At 42.4% G+C, this 21,379-nt stretch overlaps 1 protein-coding gene across 14 annotated transcripts in view; it reads right to left on the bottom strand.

The window, feature by feature from the left end:
• Window positions 1-21,379, bottom strand: part of FNBP1 (formin binding protein 1) — a gene marked incomplete at its 3' end in the record, with an annotated part of 94,592 nt that overhangs the window by 26,657 nt on the left and 46,556 nt on the right. For 13 of the 14 annotated variants that reach the window (XM_082295287.1, XM_082295288.1, XM_082295285.1 and 10 more), the window contains exons 5-8: window positions 18,449-18,511; window positions 17,539-17,643; window positions 4,231-4,359; window positions 2,348-2,494 (exon numbers count right to left, since the gene is read on the bottom strand). In XM_082295287.1, coding sequence (XP_082151413.1) covers window positions 2,348-2,494; window positions 4,231-4,359; window positions 17,539-17,643; window positions 18,449-18,511 — 444 coding nt within the window. The remainder of the gene's footprint in view (window positions 1-2,347; window positions 2,495-4,230; window positions 4,360-17,538; window positions 17,644-18,448; window positions 18,512-21,379) is intronic. The other variant, XM_082295282.1, reaches the window with a different exon arrangement.

Below are 21,379 nucleotides of genomic sequence, written 5' to 3'. Positions count from 1 at the left end.
GTTAGGGAGGTAGAACAACTCTTTCCATTATCCCATCCCTATTTGACATTAGAACTTCCTGAGATCTAAACTTGAAGATATTTTTAATGATAGACATGAAAGCAATATGAAGAAGGATTAGAGAAGAGGGGGAAAGAGTGAGAAAGGCTGAGAGAATTGGGATTGTTCAGCCTGGAAAACAGAAGGCTTTGGGGTGACTCAACTGCTGCCTTCCTAAAAGTACCTAAAAGGAACCTCCAGGAAAGATGGAGAGAGACTATTTACAAGAGTCTGGAGTCTGTGGATGCCCCATCCTTGGAAGCGTTCCAGGCCAGGCTGGATGGGGCTTGGAGCAACCTGGAACAGCAGAAGCTGTCCCTGCCCATGGCAAGGGGTGGAACTGGGTGGCCTTTAAGGTCCCTTCCCACCCAAACCATTCTCTGATTCGAAGAGATTCCACCAAGTTATAGTAAATACTCCACTGGTATTTCATCCTATGCATGGAGCTTTTCACTTTTTCCCCCTGAATTTTACAGCGTTCCATCCATTTATTCAAAACATCTTTCCACTACAATGGAGCTAAAAATAACCAGCATGCTCCATATATCACAGGGATAATGTCATAACAGGAACTCCAAGCCTGTAACAAATTCGTTTTATCTACTGCTAGAGCCCTCTGAGTCAGGTTCTGCACAGGTTCACCTGGCAGCCACCACAGCTCACACTTGCAACACGACCTTTGTGTTGTTCAAGTGGTTAGAAAGGGGAAATGGAAAAAAACCTATTTAAAACTGCCTTAGAAACACGATAACAGCTAACCAGTACTCTCTGCTAAATCCAGGCAGTTTCTATTGGTATTAACAGGAATGCTATGCAGCACAGTGAGGGCATAAAGCAATCCTATTTACACAGTTGCACATTTAGTAGCTAATCCAGCACTTTCATTAGAACTAACAAAATTAGAAATTACTGCTGCAGAGATGAAAAAATCCTTGCTGATATTTAGAAAAAAGAAGTCCTTATGAACATAACTGTTTCCAGATAGAACACACTAAACCCTTTGTAGCTGCTCAGACATAACTATTTTAGTTAAATACATTTTTGTCAGCACAGTGTTTACAGGAGGTCCTGGTAAATTCAGTTGTCAATGCTCAAAGTCATCATCTTCCAATGTCACACTTGTGTATGAGCCATCAATTGGACTCATTTGTGTGTAAGAATATAAAATTCACCCTGATTCAAACACCCAGCTTAAGTTTCACTGTGTTTTGCTAAGAAGGCTGGGGCAGAGTGCAGGCTGAGATGTGAATCTCCCCAGCATGGTTTCATCACACAGCACCAAAAGCTGTACCTCAAGCAGGGTATGTTATTCTAACATGGGAATCTGTGCCCCAGTTCCCCCTTTTCCCACTCAGAGAGTGATTTTCAGATTCCTGAGTTTCCTATGCTGCTCTCTGTGAGAGCAATTGCCGAACAGAGAGGAGAGGATTCATTTAAAAACTTCAGCCTCGGGCTTATGCTGCCAGTTCATAGCTCTGGGCACTGAACAGCTCAGAAAAGATTCCAGTGAAAAACATGTATGGGAAATTCAAACAGGCAGCAAGACACATGCTGTCAGCATTTGAAGCACTAACGTGATCCATGAGAAAGGCTGGAAGAACAGAGGCTTCATGTAGGAAGGGAGCAGAGCATTCTGCAAACCAAATAGAAAACACTTCTGCCCTTGTGGTCACTGTACATCAGGAAGCTCAACTGAAATCTTTAGCCTTTCTATCAGAGAGGCTTCTTTGCATCCTATGAAGGAAAATGATGTTCAGAAATCAAGATTTCCTCATTTACAGATTGCCAGCAAACCTCAAACCTGCAAAGAAATTTTACAGAAAGATTTTGCAACAGTTCATGTAGCCAATACTTTAAATATTTCCATTATTATAAAGTTAACTGGAATGAAGACATTTCTGAAACGTTCAGTTTTCTGCCTATGAGACATAGAAGCCACTTCTATAAAAATTGGTGATTAAGTATCTGAAATTATGTCCAACATCACCTTACTCTATGCAGATGCCTGCTTTTAAATAGCAGTATTTCAAAAAGTAATTATCCTAATAAAATGAGAGAATATTCCTTAAAAACAAACAAACAACAAAAATTTTCAAGTGTGGCAGGAAAGGCATTTTTGGTTGTTAAGTAGATTTGGGAAATAATCTGAGCACATCCTGCCTCAGACAAAGCAGCTTGGGGCAAGAAGCTGTTCTTTGGTTTCGTTCTGTGACTGCAGAGCACTTGTGCTGCAGCCCGGACCCAGGATTTGGGTCTCCATAAATTTGAGAGCAATACTAAATATGACAACCAACAGTGCAACACTTACATTCTTGTGATCCACTGCTTCTGCAGCCTTTGTTATCTCATCCAGACACTTCCCAATGATAGGGATCACTTGGCGGTCGACTTCTGCAAATGTTTTCATGGATTCACCTATCCTCACGATCCTTCTTTCCTCCATCTCTTGTATTTTCTAAAATATTACATTTCATTCAGGTCAAACATCAAGATTAACTTCACAGCTTCACCCAATTTTCCTCTCCAGCTTACATCAACTACTTTAAAACTTAGGGATTAAATATATTTTTAAGAACAAACTAGGACAGTTGTTCTCAGGAAGGCACCAAGTGATACTGCTCCCTCAAACATCAAAATGTCATTCTAAAAGTAATCTCTTTTACTATTACTGGAAATTTTTCAATTAACTTTTTATGTTAAAAAATGCTGATTTGTCAAACTCCCAGCTTTAGACTTTTCTGAGGATTGTTCCTAAGGCTTTTAAAAGAATTTCTGCAAAAAAATTCTTTCATTTTCTGTACATGTCCTGAACAATCTTGTTTTCATTCCACTGTAGAATCCAAGCAAAGATCTTCATGTGTCCCCTTCTTTTTCCTAGAAGGTGATTTTTGGTTTTCAGGGAGTCCTGTACATCATGTCTTGTTCACAATGCATCGTGTATTGATGTATTCATGTACAATAAAAACATCCCGTGTTGTTCACACCACAGCTTCCCAACACATGCTCCTCACTGCTCAGTGGCTTCAGTTCCAGCATCTCCAGCATGTCTTTCAGGGGCCTCTCCTCTACCACGGAGGGAAACTGAACGTGGCATAATTCTATTGTGACAAATTAAAGCAGGATACAGATGGGCATGAACAGGAGCAGCCTGATTCACACTGGACTGCAGGAGCAGTCAACTCAAAAATCCCCTTTGCCTTGACTGATCCACAAGCAACATCAATTCTTTACAAAACAGCTTATTTCAACATCTAAAAAAAGCCCTGGAGCTCACTGGTGCACTGATAGGGGAAAGGGCTTTAACATGGTCACCTACAGATCAGAGTGCTCATCAGCTCCAGTATTTACTTGATTCCAGGAACAGTTTATCTCAAGGCATTGGTTTGAAATACCATGAGGCAAAAGAGGAGATGTCCATTTAGCTCAAAAGTTTCAGCAGTGGGCCACAAAGTGCGTGTTTGCCACGCAAATATCAGCTACTTCTCATCTGATGACAAGCATGTGACATTTCCTCCCTTGAAAAGGTGGTATTTTCCACTTCTGATGCTTATGACCCACTGCAGTGGAACAGTCATTTAGAAGTTCAGTTCTACTACATTAACCTCAATTCATTCATTCAAGCACAAACTCAGATCTTCACTCAGAATGAATCTGATGGCTTTTTTATTCTTCCTCTGCAGTCTGTCCTTAGGCACCCTAAGACACAATTAGCAGCTTGCTTAAAACCTTTTGGATTCACTGCTGCAGAATCATTGTGGTTTGCATTTAAACATCTGTGCAGCCTGATTTGAACACAGGTTATAAAGGGCTGTGGGACTTTACAGATTCAACAATGCCCAGCTGCCTCCTGCCCTGACAATGCCAGTGATGCTCTCCCTCATCCCCAGCTGCACGGACACAGGAGCTGAACAGAGAAAGATTGTGAGGACTCCAGAGACTGTCCTCATCTGTCATGACAGTTCAACGTCACCTTTCTTGTGTATTATTGATCCCTTTTTATCTAATTTAAGAAAAAGGGATAATTTATCCTACCACCTCTCAGAGTGGCAGATTGCACGTAAAATTTTCTAAGAATGACCAAAAAAAAAATCACCAAAAATTAAAAGCCAGGGTCATAGAATTGACGTGATGTGCAATCTGTTCTTGTCACAGGATTATGGGTTACTCTAGAGCCCTGCCAGCAACCCTTACCTGGAAGATGTTTGGTATGTGTGTGTAGTAATGCTCATGCTGCTCACTGTTGAACTTCTGTAAGGTGGAAGAATATTCAGCTTTGCTGTCTTCTGCCATCTGATGTCTCAGCTGGGCTTGCTGTCTTGCCTGAGGAAATACCAAAGGAAATTTATAATTTAGGCTACATGGAAAACAATTGCATTATGGTACTCCTCTTACTAGGAGCATTGGGATATGAGACTCTGAACACCAGCTTTTGGTTTACTCCTAATTTTGTGAAACATTCAAGCTGCTGTGTGGACAGTGCTGCTGATCCTTTCTGGGGTTACAATGTGCTATTTCCATGAACCATTTTGCATTCCATGCACAACCTCTGTTTGAGCTGCACATCAAACACCAAAACAAGTTTGCCCCTCCACCTGCTCACTGGACAGGCACCTTCCCAGTACATTCATGGACACACTTCTTGCTCCCCTTATGCCCTGGTAGATGCCACCTGCTTTCCTCTAATGAGCTGCTTCCTTGTTGGCAAGCAGGGTTTTCTGGGGAAAGGGAAGTGAGAAAAAACCCCAACAGTTTTGTCTCATTTTAGCAACATAATAATGACAAAACCTCTTAACTCTGTGTGCTCTGCAGAGCCCTTTTCTCCACGCTCCTCAGACAGCACTGGCATGAAGCACACAAGGAAAGGGGAGCCTGAGCAGCAGCTGAGATGCCTCCCTTACTATTTTTACCCACACAGATGATTTGCTTTGCTACCCAACCTAGCAGAGCACTGGGCAATTAATCTCACTTCTTTCCCTAGAATAATCTGTCCCCAAGTGACCCTTTCATGTTTTCAGATTCCTCCCCTTACAGTTCTGTTCCCAAGGCCTTCTGTTACCTGTTTCACTGCCCAATATGATTCCCTTACTGCCTCTCCCATCTGGCTGGTTTAGATCCCTTTTCCTTCCTTGCCGTTGGCCTTCACAGAGCAGCTCTTTCTTCTCTTTCCTTCCTACATTCCCTACGCCTTCCCTCCCTGTCCTGCTCCCCTCATTGAAGCTCCCCCTCCCTGGTTGGAGCTCTGCTGCTCAATTTCTGAATAATTCTGTAAGACGAGGCAGAGAAATGCTGCTTTTAAATCCACGTTTCAGGGGACATAACACAGCAAAGAATTTCAGCACATTTTAAGTGGGCTTCCATTAAAACCAGCTCAGAACAGGGGGGGTTATTCTTTGAACTGTTCCAAGCAGACAATAGTTTCCTGACAATAAATCCATGGAATACCAAATAATGGAACATTTCTGTAATCATAACTGGAAGGTAATGAATTCTGCCAGGAGGTTTCAAATCTCAATTTGTAAAGAAGTACCCTTCCCCCACATTTGTCAAGTTTGCACATCTCACCTAATAATTTATTTCACCTCAATTCAGATATTGCTTCTGCAGTCGACTGTAGGTATTTCACAGATCCCCTTAACATTCTTTCTACAGAAATAATTCGAGCAGAATGAGGAGATTCTGGGCACTAAGTGCATCACAGGAGATGAAACAGTAGCATCAAATGGAGAAGAATGTGACTATAACCAAATAAGTGAATCCAATAAAAGACTTTCAGCTTTGCTTGTTCCCAGGAGTTTTAACTGTCCACTAACTCCTGCAAAGGATGAGTGCCTAACTCCAGAAAATTCACCTCCTGCAATTGAATTCCAAGAAGCCACATCAATCATTTCCCTGCCCAAGTGCTACAAAGCTTATTAAACTTCACCATCCACACACTCACATACAGCTACATTAAATAAGAGTGGAAAACAATATATCCTTGTGCCACAAACACAAATTTACCAGGAAAACAAAGTCAGCCATGGAAAGGCAGGCAGCTGTAAGAGTGGTTCACACTCGTCTCCCAAGCCCTTCCTCACATCCCAGCTGCTGCAGATCAATATCCATTTGTGAAGCCCATTCTCCTCATCTACCTAAGAGCAACCCATTGTCCGAGCTGACTTTACACCAGCCCCACTCCCACTCATACAGCTGCCTCTCTCTTTCTTTTTTTAAAAACAATTTAAAATAATGCAACTCAGGAATTTGTCCCTTGACTCTATTGTTAAAGAAGAAAAACAAGAAATCCATTATTACACATTTCCAGGCAGACCCAGCAAGCATTAAAGCCATCAGAGTTCATTTTCATGAGCAAACTTATTGGCTGGATATGAAAAAGTAACTCTGAGCTAAATGTATACAAGAGTAGACACTCAATTTCCAAAATGATCTTAACTGGTCCCAAATAAGAGGGGGCAGCAGATGAGTAAATAAAACTGGGTGCATTCCAAAACCAGACATTTTTGCATGAGAGCCCCAGTGATGCTTTGTTTCTCTTGGCCATTTAATGCATTTGGCAAGCTTCAAACTGTTTAAATATCTTTCCAGTGAGGTATTTGGATCTTAAAATAAAATATTTTTTTAAATCTAGATTTTTTTTTATTACTTCATTTCATATGTCACTTCCTCTAACATCATCACTTCTAGTACTAACAAAATTGTACTTTATAGTGAGACTCCTGAGCTCTGTTGAAGCACAGAATGATAAAAACCAGTCAATGATGTTAAGTTTCACATTCAGAGTAATGGATGCAGTAGCCCAGAACTGCAGGGAGTCACAGAAGCTATTTCAGGAGTAATTTATAGCTGGGCTTTACAGAAAATCAAGTTTTGCCTTCTTTACTGCTCACTTGTGCATGCAAACAGCTTCAGGGAAGGTTTTTGGGGGGCTTCTTAGAGTTAATGTTAAAAGATTTGCTCTGAACAGTATTTCCAGGAGGAAAGGCTTTGGAATAATTAGGGTCTGGAAAACCAGATGATGACTTCAGACATAGGAGAACAATACTGGGATGCAGCTTTCAGTCAACACATCCTCTCCTTTAATTGGGCAGGGATGAGCGAGCAGGGGCTCAGTTTCCAGCCCATATGTGAAACATGATCCGCCTCTACAGACTGACAGATTGCTCAGTTGTAAAGAGGTGTCAGGGCCAGGGACTCTGAATGCAGCAAAAAATCCCCTCTTCAAAGGAAGAAAGGATGAGGTCACCTTTCAGCACCACAGAAAAGCAAGAACGGTACGTACACCAGAGGGTTTGTGGGGAGAACAGCAGCATTTTGCTTCCAAAATGCCTGGCACTGCAAAAGAGACAGATTGCACACATCTCCCACCCCAAACATACCTTTGTAACAGTGTTTTGCCCCAAAATAAATGTGTGCAGTGCCACACAAAGTCTGGCTTTGTCAAGGCAGCTCTTGTCTGAACTCATGTGGTAGCACCACAACCAAAAGGTCACATTTGTCCAGGCTCATCTCATCCAGAAAAGTGCTCCCAAAAATGAATGACAGCCCAGGACCGGCAGCACCACCAACTTTGTAGGGAGCATAGAGGTTAAGCTTTGGGTTCCCACTGCCACTGCAATCAGATCTGAGCCCAGGGGAGAGATTCTATAGCTCTGAGAGAACACTCGAGGTACAGGAGCGCAGCTCTGATAGACTGAACCAGGTAACAGCTCACTGGCAGCAGGTAAGGCTTATTACATGTGACCTTCTCTCTCAGCATCTATACAGAAGTGCCATTAAATACAATCAAAGCCAATCCTTTTCCCTTCCTTTAGCCAGCCTTGCTGGTGCATGGGGAAGGATGCAGAACAGTAGCTAACTGCAGAGCGGTATTAACTTGCAAAGTGCTGATTTCTGTGACTTTTTTCAGTACTTTAAATATTTTTTTAAAAATCAGGCCTCAGCAGCACACCCACCTTAGGTGAAAAACAAACTGTATTCAATGGCCATATGAGCTGGCAACACACACTGTGGCATCTCTCTCAAGGTAGCAGGAAGAGCACTAACATTGTTCCCTCAAGATGATTTTAACTACATTTCCTGCAGATTTTCTTCTTAACAACTGAGTTGCAAAACACCTGACTCTCAAATAACAACGACTTAGTTCAGATAAATGACTCTACCAGGAGCTCAGAGATGCAAGAAAGGAGATGCCAGGGTGGGACACTGATGCACTTGAATCTAACTTGACTGAAATATTTATGGGGGTATTTCTTTCCCCTTTAAAACAAAAGATTAGAAGAAACCCTGCAAACCTTTGAAATAACTCGTGTTAGAGAGACATATTCAGTCTGAGCCTTCTTATCACCTGCTTGAAACCACCTGAAGTTTATCAATATGATGCAACTTCTGCAATCAGTGCAGAGTGGAATGAGACCAAAAAATTACAGACAAGGGAACTTATCCATAATCCTTGCAAACATGCAACACTAGTAAAGCTTTATATATTGATCTGAATTAAATCAGTCCTAATACATTATGCCTTTGAACAGGATAACTGAACAGAGAAAGGGAATATGGACATCTTTATGATGGGCACTGTCAACCCTGAAAGTGTAAGAAAACTTTAGCAAACTGCTACACTTTACATGCAGGCTCTTAGAGAATACATTTATTTATATTGTCACATACACCTTCTCCCCCAAGCCTCCTTCGATAGGAAATGCAACTTGTGATGAAGTATAGGAGAAATTTTTAAAAACCAAGTACACTTTCTGCCATTTTGGTCTCCAATGCAGAAAAGAATGAGAATATTTTGCTGAGAACAATTTTCTGAGACACATTCCAGAAACAGCAAGAGGGTCAATAGACACACTGTCTTCTGGGTTTACACAGACAAAAAATGCAGCTCCTCAGGGCTGTTATGGTGGGAGTGATACGAATAACTGAAAAGGGCAGAAAAAAACTTTGGCTGCTATTCAGCTGGTCCACACTAAGTGGAACAGTTCAACTCCTCAGCAGTTGCTCTTGTCCAGAATGGCAGAGTTTCCAGTCAAAACTTTGGTGTCACTTTATTTCTTCTTTCTTTTCTCCCATTCTGCACCCCCTCTTTTCTTTCAAACTCAGACAGCATGTGAGATGCATCACTGCCAGGCCACTGCCTGCCAAAACAGATCTGTCTTTGGCAAATCTGAGATCAGACTAAAATGCAAACACCAAAAAATCACCCCTGCCCCCTCCACTCAACTACCCAATCCCTTCAAAATAGCTTAATGATAAAGGCAGACTTAGAAATACTTCACCAATTTCAGAAATGCTTTCAGATTTTTCAGCTCCAGGCTCTGGCCCTCCCTCCATGGCTGCTCTTCGACCACCGGGCACCATCACCAGGGCACCCAGAGCCTCCCGGGAGCAGCAGCACTGGCAGCGTGTGCAGGATCATTAATAACAGTGGGCATCCTGCCACAGACTTCAAAACACGGCCAGGGCTCCAGGCTCAGATTTATACAGCCTCCAAATCAAGCTCCACTGTTTACTGTTTTACAATAACTACTTGGGTCTCTCTGAACTGGCAAGCGGAGAAAGGATTTGAAATTTGCTTTCCCAAAAGCAAAAAAAAAAAAAAAGGGTAGGATGGTGGGTGCAAAACAACAGCAGGGAAAGAAACGAGAAGAAAAATCCTTTCTTTTAGCACTTGAAGAGGTAGAGGAAAAATCTGAGACTCTGTGGATCCTTGAAATCCTTTGGCTGAATAGAATACAGAAATGAGCAAACCACTGACAGAGGATGGAAAATCTTCCTCACCACATCTCAGGAATTGTTATCTAGTGCAGTCTCACTGCACACAATTCTGCCAGAATTCAGAAACTCACATTAATAAAAGATATCCCCCAAAAACACAGTCCTGCTGAAGCTCTAACAACAGAGATGGACTAAATTAATTAAGAAGATCAGCACAGCAGCACCTCTCAGCACACTGCTCCAAGGCCCTAGGGAATAACTGTGCCTCAGATCCAAAAGTTTGTCTCCTTGCACTGCCATTGCCATGTCATGAACACTAAATAACCAAACTCTCTGGATGACTGAACCATGAATCCCTGCAAACACGCAGCAGTTTTCCACACGGCTCGGAGAGACGCAGTTCCACAAGGATATCTGGCAAGTCTAATTCATTATAAAAGAAGAATAATCTCTGTGGATGGAAGGTTACGAGGATTTGATGGAGGAGTGTCCCATTCCACTATAAAGGGGGAAGCCGGGAAGGATTCTTTTGATAGGTTTTTCTGATGAAAAAATCAAGCACTAACATGGCAATATTACATCTGAAAACAGTTTATTGAAATAAAATAAAAAAACCAAACAACAAAAAAGAAACCTAAGTGTTCCTATTAAAGAAAAGGTGGGGGAAAGAACAGGAAAAAGGAGCAGAGAGAGAGAGAGAGAGAGAGAAGAAACAGAGGGGGAAAGAAACAGAAGGCTACCTCGTGGTGTTGTGGCTGGCTGCTTTTATGTGCCCCCAAAATTTTCCCCCAATTTGGCTTCGTGGGCCCGTCTTAGGTGGGCATTTTTTGTGGGCATCCGGGTACTTGTCTTCACCAGCAAGTGTGTGTGTGTGTGTGGAGGGGGTGCTCACAGTCTCATCTCTGCCCTGACTGGCTGCCAGGTGAGCCTTCTCTGGGCACAGGGCAACACAGTTTTTTTTATAAGAACTTTCTTCACCTGATTTGTGACATATGTTGATGGATATATATTGGTCCCTCTCAAGGGGGTAACAAGAAAAGATGTATTTGGAGCACTGGCCGACAATGTTTAAATGATTTCTGTTTAGTTGCACTACATAAGCAATTAAACTCTGCTGTGTATAAATCTGGGTATTGAATATAAATAATGGAAATTATTTCTTGAATATAAATAATGGAAATTTCAGGACTGGGTAATAGATTGCTTAGCTCATACTTGGAATACTGGGCACAGTTCTAGTCCTCTCTCTCCAAGAAAGAATTTACAAACACAGCCAACACAGAAGGGACAGTCAGGGTTGAAAAAGTTACCAGTATGAATTTTGTAGCCTTGAAGACTGACTTTATGGGTAAAATACACGACTTTGTCTCTTGGAGAGCTGAATTCGTCTGAGTGACCAGGGTGATGCTGATGCTGAGCTGCAGCAACAAGGGCTTTCCCAGCAGAGATAAAGTCATTGTCCCACTCTACTCAGCATTTGTCAGGCTACGCCTGGAATACTGTGTTCAGTGGTCCCCAGTTAACAAAAAAGAATACCTGAACAGACTGGAAAAGGTCCAGAAAGGCCACAAAGATGATCCAAGACAGGGAAGCTGTCATGTGAGGAAAGGCTGAGAGACACCTGGGTTAGGTCAGCCTTGAGAAAAGAAGGCTTAGGGTACCTTGTCACTGTGTTCCAGTATTTAAAGGGTGCCTACAGAGAAGATGGAGACTGTACAAGAAGTCACATGGAAAAGACAAGTGGTACTGGGTACAAGTTACCCCTGGGGAGATCCCAACTGGACACCAGGGGACAATTTTTCACAGTGAGAACAATGAGCCATTGGAATTATTTCCCCGGGGAAATGGTGGAATCCCCAACACGGGACACAGTTCAGCTGAAAGGGTTCTGGGCCATCTTGTCTAGACTATGCTTTTGCCAAGGAACACTGGGCCAGACCATCCTTCAATTCCCTTCCAACCTGATATTCTACGATTCACTGAAACTGAACAGCTTACAAACTAAATTATCTAAATTCTCAGGCCTTACTTCTCACACAGGTGAAAAGATCTGTTCCAATGTTTTGACAGAAAAAGGATGACTATAAAGAAGCTTTCCAACTGTACAGCATGAACTAATTGCTTTGCATTAGCTTAGAACACCAGTTCTATTGCTCTGGTGATTCAAACTGCATTTGATTCTTAATTCAGAAGTTATTCTTAAGCCTCCCCTTCATACCCCCTTTCCTTCCCTTTAGCAATCACCTCCCAAAAGAGTTGTATTGTTACAAAACTCAGTTAAATTGCCACGTAGAGCACTGCTGCAGAGGAGCACTGCTAAGAGGAAATTTAGGTTCATTTGGATTTCCTTGTCTTACACTAAAATTGGCTCATGATCTGCTCTTTGATCTCTTTTCACCCAACACAGGGTATGTATAGGGTACATATGGAGATTTATTAAGTTCCCCAGACACTCCTGCTGGAGTCATTAACTCTCTATTGAGTAGAAATCGACCCTCTTAAATTAGTCATGATTCCAAAAGGGAAACAGCTGCTCTGCATGGAGCATCAGGGATGGCAGGTTGTAAACAAGGCTTACTCTTCCAGAAATGCAAATTGCTCTCCTGAGGGACTCCCTGTGTTCACACACTGCATCATCCTTTAGGAAGGAAGCAGTTCAGGAAGGAGACTGGGGTCTCATAACCCAGAGAAATAACATTAAATCACATTACCCAGCATTTGAATTGATGGGAAATCCGACACACATCACAAGCAAAGAGACAGAAATTTAGCCTGTTCCATCTGTGGAGCAAGAGAAGCAGCTGCCTACTCAACATACTAAAGACTCACCACCACACAGGGAAAATCTTCTGCAGCATCAAACTCTCCAATAAAAAATGCACAGGCCAGGCCCTCCTGCACCATGCTGAGGACTGGGCCTTGCACACCTCACCTGCATATTTCACCTTGATGCTGCTGCTGTATCTCTATAAATTCGCAGCAAAGAAGAGGAAAAGCAAAGTCTCTGGAACCACTCACTGCAGTATTCATAACACAAGCACTGTAAATCTTCCAACACCACCTTTGCATAGCACTAGATTTTTTAAAATGCTGGTACACTCATTGTGCCAGTGTGTGCTTTGATGTGGACAGGAGAAGGAAAAGATACGAGTTGCACCATCACAGAGCAGATGACTTGGCATCTCCTGAAAAATTAGGCCTATTAAGTAGTTACAGTCTGCAGAAGGCAGATACCCACAACCTGGGGTTATAGTGAAGTTTACTGCTGACACACTTTGGTGACAAAACCTCAGGGGGATGTGGCAACAGCAGAGCCCTGAGCTGGAGATGTTCCTCCAGGTTAGTCTGGGGAGTGTTGGTGATTGCATCTGGCTCTGCTGTGACTCGACTGCTGAAACACCCACCTAAGATGTTTCCAGAGCCCAAAAATAGCTATTACACCCCTCACTGTAAGGATGTGTAAGCTCCCAATGAAGGGATTTGTGTTCCACAGCACAGCAGACCAGAGGCTGGAAAAGCAGTTACCACCTGACAGCACCACTGAGCACACAGGAAGCTCAGCTAAACCCAGTTTCCAGTTAGCAGGATTTTTACACCTACGTTCTGTCAGACTTTGCCCATGATTCAGCTCATGGCTACCCCAAGCCATGCTAAGTGTGTCTTCTGTGGATAAGGAAGGCGACAGACTCTGTACTTTGTGCAGAAATTCAGCACCCAGGTAACGTGGCACAAGAAAAGAGAAAATGAAACCTCAAATACAAAACCTCAGTATCTCTCCACAGTTATATTTAGAGACTCGAAAACTAATATCACAGTGATATTGTATGTTAAGGCTTTATGCAAATCTGAAGCTATTCTGGGTCTCCAAAACATCCTGGATATTGCAGACATAACATGAAGGTTGCTGAGCACTGGGGAAAGCTCCTAGAGATTTCAGTAAACTTGAGATCACTCCCATTTCCCTCAGTTTTTCCACTTCAAAACCGAAGGCAAATACATCTAAAGTTCCTAAGTATCTCAGCTTATTGCCTAAAGTCAACATATGACTGTGTTCCTCTTCAGCCAAGGGACAGATCCTGCCTGACACCAAGTACTTCAAATCACTCTCCTCCCCACAACTGCTGAGCAGATCAAGAGGCAAACCCTTCCCATGGTTGGCCTCAGCCACTTCCTCTTTAAAATCAGATTCTGAAAAGCCGACCTTGAAAAGAAACCCTTAGAAAAGCCAGTTGATTTTTTAATTTTAATACAAGAAGTCTGCAAAGGCACCACTGGGTACCACATTATCCCATAAAGATGTCAGCTTTTTGGTGATTGCAGCTCTGAAGAGAAGGCAGAAACAATAGAGCTCTGCCTTATATGTACAGTGGCTCCGTGCTGGCGACAGAGACCATTTCCCCAAATGGTCAAAAAATTGAAGCAGCTCCTCTGTGGTTTTTGAAAGAGAAGAGCTTTAAAGCACACAACCCACTGAGATCCAAATGAAATAAAGCTTTCAGTGATACCTACAAGGCTTTCTGGAAGCAGCATCAGCATGTTGCAACGTGTATTTAGTTTATAAGGATATTTTCACAGACAGTGAGCTTCCTGCCCTGGCTTTGCTACACTGCATTTTGTGGCGACACAAACATCTCTGCAAACTTTGGCTGCTGGTGGTTTAGAGGCTCAGTGCAAACAGGGAAGGGAGTTCAGGTGCCCTGCTCCACTCTCCCTCTATTCCTGCAGACTGTGATCATTGCAGAGACTGAACACAGCTTCTGCTCCATGTTCCTACTACCAAAAAAGGAGCTGAGAGGAAACGAAGCCAAACACTCCTCTCTCCAAGATCAGCTACCAGGCTTCTGGTTGGCAAGGTGATGGAGCCCATCCTGGTCACAGAAGAGGCAGAGAAGGGACGTGCCCTTCATGTACCCAGTCCTACAGAACGAATGTGGACCTTGGTACATGATGCCTGACTCCACATCCAGCCCTGCCTTTAAGCACACACCTGAGGCCCTTTGCCAAGCAGTCCTGGAGAAATAAGGAGGAAAGTGACCCTTATTCTGCTTCTCTGCCACTATTCTGGTTACTTAATGCTCCCACACTGTAATACCTTGGGCAGGGGATAAGTGCTGGTAGATGGCAACTCTGGCACAGATTTTCCTGCTGCAGTTGTCAAAGGCTACAATGACTTGAAAGGATGAAGAGATGTGAACATTTCAGAGCCTCACAGTTTAGCATTAGGGAACTGCACTGTATTCTCTTCTGACTGCATGTGTCATTGTGATCACTGCAGAATTTTAATTCCATTAATGCCATCCACTCTATCATGTGTGATGCAAAAAATAGCTCCTGTGTCTGCTCATATTGGCAGGTACAAGCTGAAGCAGCTAAGGTGTCAATCTCAAGCCAAAGAAACGAGGGCAACCAGCCCCACTGCTTGAGGAGCACCTTGTCCTGCCAAAGGGAAGAGCTCTGACACAGCCAAACTGCCTGTTCTCCTGGCCAGGTGGATTTCTGGGAGCTTTTGGGAGTAGGAGTGCAGCAGCCAAGCCATAAGGGGCAAGAGAAATCAGAAGTGCTGCAGTAGAAAGAGGAGGGTAAAGTCATCCTACTGCTTCATTTGGAGCTGAGCAGCTCCTGCATCCCCCTGGAGCGAGTCAGGGAGAGCAGCAGTGCTGGTGAAACAATATCCCATTCTGCACTGGGAGTTATGCAAGAGCCTCCCAGTCACACGGGCAGAGTGGAGCAAAGAAAGGGCATTATTCACAGCCTGACATGGATGAACCCAGTTTAACACATGCACTTGGAAAACACTGTTCTCTCTGTTCAGTAATATTATTTCACATTCCACTCATTTTGATAACCTTTTCCTTCTCCCATCTACTCTGTTGACTGCCTGGAAAGTGGAGTAATGCCTTCTCCTGAGAGCTGCCAACATGCATAACTAACAGATTTTTCTTTCAAGATACCACTGAGTCTCATTTTGCAATAAATAATTTACAAATTCATACAATAAAAAGCTAAAGGAATTTAAAAGGGAAGCCTCTCTGCTTCACTCGACAGTGAAAGAGCACCAGGATAGGAAATTGCTTCCCAGAATTTACCTAACACGTTTAAATTGATGTATCACCAATATGTCACCTTTTACTCTGACCAGAAAAGGCCAGCCTTAGAAAGGGATGTAGAAATAAGGAGTTTCAGTCCCCTATTTCAAACAGTAAGTCATGTCTTTGTATCCCTTTGACATGACCTCAGCTTTGGAAAAAAATCTAGGGCAAGCCCTAATTTTATCTATGAAAGAAGTATTCTAAAATCACTTTATACAGATAAAGCAGAGATGATCCCTCTCTGTTAGAAAAACCCACATGTGGTTCCACATCTTTAACAATCTGTACAGGCATTCATCTGTCGAGTGCCCTGGCAAATCCAGAAGGCAACAAAGGATCAAATCCACATGGTGAATTTGCAACTAAGAGCCAAGCAAATTACAAGACCACAGAAGTATTTTGTCCTTTGATACGCAATAGCACTTGGGGGAAATTTTCTGAGTTTGTTTTTGATTTACTGTCCTAATTCCTAACAGCATCCTCGATGCTATCTGCCACGCAACGTCCTGATGCTCAGCGTACCAGAAACGTGAGATCCCACAGAGGTAAAGGGAAATTTATATTTCATATCTTCACAGGACTGAAGTAACTGAAAATAGAATGAAGCAGACCTCTTGAGAAGCAAAACCTACATTTTGCAAGGAGACCTCAGACTAGAAAGATTTCTTACCTATAATTCACTTTCTTTTCCTGTCCCTGCAACAAAACGTTCGGTATATTTTAAGCTTCAGCTTTTACATTTTCCTTTCTCTTTTGGTTGCCCTTTCAAAAGTTCTGGCTATTTTGTGCCTGTCTGACTGAAACTCAAGGAGGATAAAACTGTCCTTACACATTGTAATGTGGTGTTTCTGATCTACATTAGTGCATTTCTGAGCAAATGTGTAACTCCAAAAACAGAAGCAATTTAAAACATTTTCTTCCTCTTCATTGCTTCCTTAAGTTACCGGTACTGGACTTGGACCAGTAAAATTTAAACTTTAAGCATCCTTCCACACATCCAATTTTGAATCAAACTGAAGAAAGAAAGTATTTCCAGACAGATGTGCTGAAGCAGGACTGGATATTTAAAATTAAGCATTAGTTCAACAACTTCACTGAGCGGGGATCATTGTAAAAAAAGCCACAAATGACTCTGCAACCAGCCAGCAACTGAGAAAATAAAAGCCTTGTGCCATCTGTGACAAGCATGGATTCCAGGATTCTGCATCACGTGGAAAGCTGTCCTGCTCTAAACCTACAACTATGAAAAACAATTCTGGTAATACTTCACTGCATCCAGTGACATTGGGAAATCTTTGAAGTGCTGCTCAAAGGGCAGGAAGTTTGGTTCTACCTGGATCACAGAGGGAATGAAAATGTGTGGAAAATGCAAGCAGCCCTCAGGGAGCCCTCACAAGCCTGACTGTCACAGAACCTGGGGTGTTAATTAAAACTGAGCTTGCATAAACTCCTTTAGAGCCATATCAGCTCTGTTAAACTCAGATATCACCTACTAAAAAAAACCAACTTGACTGTATCTGTTTAGAGTTTTTACATAAACAAAGGTTTCTGCAGAGATCTCCCTGTTTTTAATTAACCTACAGACTGACTGAAATAAGGAATTAAGCCTCAGGGCTTATCCTACCAGTAGGATTGAGGAAGTAAACCTATCACATCCATGTTTACAAACAGTCTCTCCACCCTCCAAGCTCACCTTTTCAACATCTGCTTTTGTCACGTTGATGTCAGCATCCATTTTCTCAAAATACTGCTGTGCTCGATCAGCTTCTTTGCAGTCACGTTCAAACCGCCTTTTACTCTGAAAAGAAAAACCAGAAACCCTCATTATGGAATGCAAAAGATAACAAAATCTACCAAAAATTCGTGCCTGTCACTAAAACAATCTGTTGTAACAACTGAAGGATTTTAAGGCTCTCTTGTTTACACTGGAATACATCTCAATATTAATGAACTTCCAAAAACTGAGTTACCAGAGACACATTTTTTCTTCCATTATCCAGGCTGCTCATATTTCAGTATTTTTCCCTTTTAGGATCACTTCCACTCTTGAATCCCTCTCTTCCAACACTTAACCCCTTCATTTTTGTAAATTAACGAGGGAGTTACTAAGATGAACAAATTTGCAAGTAGGACTTTTGGTTGCTGGTAGCCCCTTTCTATCCTCTCCTGTACTTACAGTCTCACCATTCACTCATCACATCAATGACAATTCCAATATATTTACTTTTGAGAAGCAGCACCTCACTCAAGAGATGGTCCTGCTCAATTTATTCACACATTATGAAGCTGTTCAGCTTTCAGTGGAGTATCTGAACAGGACCCTTAGGGACTCTGCAGTTTCAGCAATGCTTAGCACACTTTTCAAGTCATATCAAATGAAATGCTGCTTGTGATAGACAAAGAGCCCACAGAAGCCTAATGTTCTGTTAAAACAGACCTTTTCAGGACTATGACTGTATTTAAGACAGCAGAGTTTTAAAAATCCCATCTCTACAACTTTTATCCATATACCTTTCTTTTTCCAAAGAAAATGTTTGAAACCATCTCTTTGAAAACAATATATAAATGACTTAAAGGTCATGTCTGAGGAATTTGCCACTTACTGCTTCAAGTTGTTTCCAGCAAGTTTCAATGTGTTGTTGTGCCTTTCTGCCGTCATGGAAGTGCTGTTTAGAAAAAGAAAAGAGAAAGAAAACATTTTGAACAACAAAAGAACAAACAGTCAAGTATGTTGAAGAAAAAACCCAAGCAGAAATCATTCTGACAGCTGTGTTCTGCAAGGCTGGCGAATTGAGCAGGTGTGTGATGACTATCTAATGTCTCAGCAGGCTGCAGATGGATATTTGCATCAATTATAGTGGTTAGTTTGACTAAGACTAATTAATCCCTTTAGCAATTCTACCTTGTATTGTTCACTGTATCTCATAATTATTGGTTTCCCGTATCATGAGATCTGAAGCACTTTTATCTGACAAGTATTTCTTTGGTGACAGACTGAACACTAGCTCTAAATTAAAATTTCTCTCTACATGGAATTTACCAAGACACACTTGATTGGCACACTAACAACTGATATTTGTCCTGATTTTCATTCAGACTCAACAAAAAACCCCTCTTCTTCCTAGTTACTGGCTGCGAGTGCAAGGCCAGCTGCTCCTTCCTCTCGAGAGGTTTTTGGTGCTGAGTGTCCCTCCAGAATCCCTCCTCTGTCACACGCTGGGGGTGAGTGTGTGTTCACAGGGTGAGGTGTAACAGAAGTTTTAAATTGAGATGTCAGCTAAACAACAGGGAACTCCTCTCCTGGCATGCCTTTTGGAACAAGGCTCTTAACTGCAGTTGGTTTAAATAACAGTTCTTAGCCCTTACACAACGCTCTTTGTCAAAGAATCTAATACGTATTAGGTTTTATCCCCCCATAGAATCACAGAATGGTTTGGGTGGGAAGGGACTTCAAAGACCACCTTGTTCCAACCCCCTGCCATGGGCAGGGACACCTTCCAGTATCCCAGGTTGCTCGAAGCCCAGTCCAAGCTGGCCTGAACATTTCCAGGGACAGGGCAGCCGCAGCTTCTCTGGACAAGCTGTTCTTCCATATGCCTGGCTTTCCCTCAGCATAAGCAATCCATTCCAGATCATTGTATAAGTCAGTGACCCAGCTCTAGACAGAAATGTGGATGCAGACCCAGCTGACTGCTACAACAGGTTACTTCCCTCCACAAACCACCTTGTAAAATAAATAATGAAGCAAACTGAAACAGGAAGAGAGAGGCCTTTCTTTTGGATTATTTACTGGCAATTAGTTTTACTCAAATATAGGAATAGTGTTGTACAGTAAATGTGAAAAATAAAGGCCAGATATTGCCAGATAATCCCACTACAGTTCATGTGCTCTCACACCCAAGTGTAATCAGACTTCAGATATATCTTAAGGAACATGATAACTGTGGTCTATTGAGGTAAAAAAAGCTCACACTCCAGACCATTAACCTGCTACAAAATGCCACTATTACAAAAATATGCCTGCAAGCACTTTATAATTGGCAGCTCCTTGGTTTCCTGCATTTTGCACTACAGCAACTGGTACTTTCCTGTGTCGGGGGAGTGAGGGACATTTCAGAACTGCCATTTTGGCTCCTTTAGACATGACAGCAAAAAGCCCCAAAACTGCAATTCTCTATCACGCCATGCCCAATAGGCTCATTTAGCCTTAAAAATCACAGTAATGTTCAACTTGTCTGCAAGAACAGAACAACACATGGGCTATCCTGGGTGCTCTGGATGCTGTTACCTGTAGTCCCAAACACTGTCTGCTAAAGAGGGATGCTCACCTAGAACTGAGCACAGGGACATTCCACAGCTTTATGTGTCTGGATGGTGCTTATCTCCACATGAAAATCCTTAAAGCAGACAAGAGAGGCCCAGTGTCAGAAATGCTTTCAATCCTGGCATGTGCCACGCTCAGCTCTGGCTCTGCTCCTGCCCTCCGAGGAGGGAGCGTGTGTGGCCACTGGGCCATGGAAGGGGAAGCAGGGACAGCCTGGCACTGCTGGGACAGGAGAGACCTTCTCCAAACACATCACCACACTGTGACATTAAAAAACCCCTGACATCAGTGTAAAACTGCTGGGTGGCAGGGAAAGGCTCCAAGTTGATTTTGGTTCCTTTTGTAGATCCCCGTGTCCTTTCAACTCTGCGTGCGACAGATGCTGCCTCTTCCCTGCCAGGGGTGCCTCGTTTCAGGCTTTTGTAATTTGAGTTTAGGAAAACAGTCCCAAGGAGCAACAAAAACAGTCCCAAGAAACAACTGTAATTTAACACAACATTTTTCAAAATTTTGCTAATGAGCATGAAATTCATGGAAGTCACAACAGTGAAGCTGGAAGTAAAATGACTCCAATATCTTCATGTTGCCTTCCCTGCTTCCACCAGCCCCCATTTGTGTGCTCTCCACTTTGCTTGTTCCGACTTGACCGGTGTAGGAAAGGACCTGATTTGGGAACAGCTGGCTTGTGTGAAACCCAATACTGTCAATGACCCATAAACCTCAGGAAAACAAGACACCAGGTTCATTTAACAGAAGACAATTGTAGAGAGGAGCCGAGCTGAAGGATGAACTTGGAAACAAAAGCCTATCAGATAACAGGACTGCCCTCGACGTGTATTTTTAAACCTTTGTAGTTGAATAATGCAATTTTAACAAGCCATCCCTGTTCTTTCCAAATTTGCCTTCTCTGTAAAACAAACTACACAAGCTTCTGGAAGTACATACAAGAAGCACTGAGCCTGAGCAGTGTGACCACATCTAGTTCAGATTTTGCTCCATTTTGATACTTTTTTTTTTTTAAAATCTCTTTTACACACAAATGGAACACTGAGACGTAATATGGGCATTGCTGAAGATTATTAAATAGTGAAATATTAAATTGTGATAAATACAGGTGCATCACATCTTGAAGAGTTCAGTGCAATACTGCCTTTCTTTAGTTCAACCATTTTCTAAATATACTTATAACCCCTAATTCTTGCTGTGTTGT

Source organism: Coloeus monedula (assembly GCF_965178545.1).
Source record: "Coloeus monedula genome assembly, chromosome: 21".
Taxonomy (NCBI): domain Eukaryota; kingdom Metazoa; phylum Chordata; class Aves; order Passeriformes; family Corvidae; genus Coloeus; species Coloeus monedula.
The sequence above is the reverse complement of the archived record's forward strand: the minus strand, read 5'-3'. Positions and strand labels throughout refer to the sequence as shown.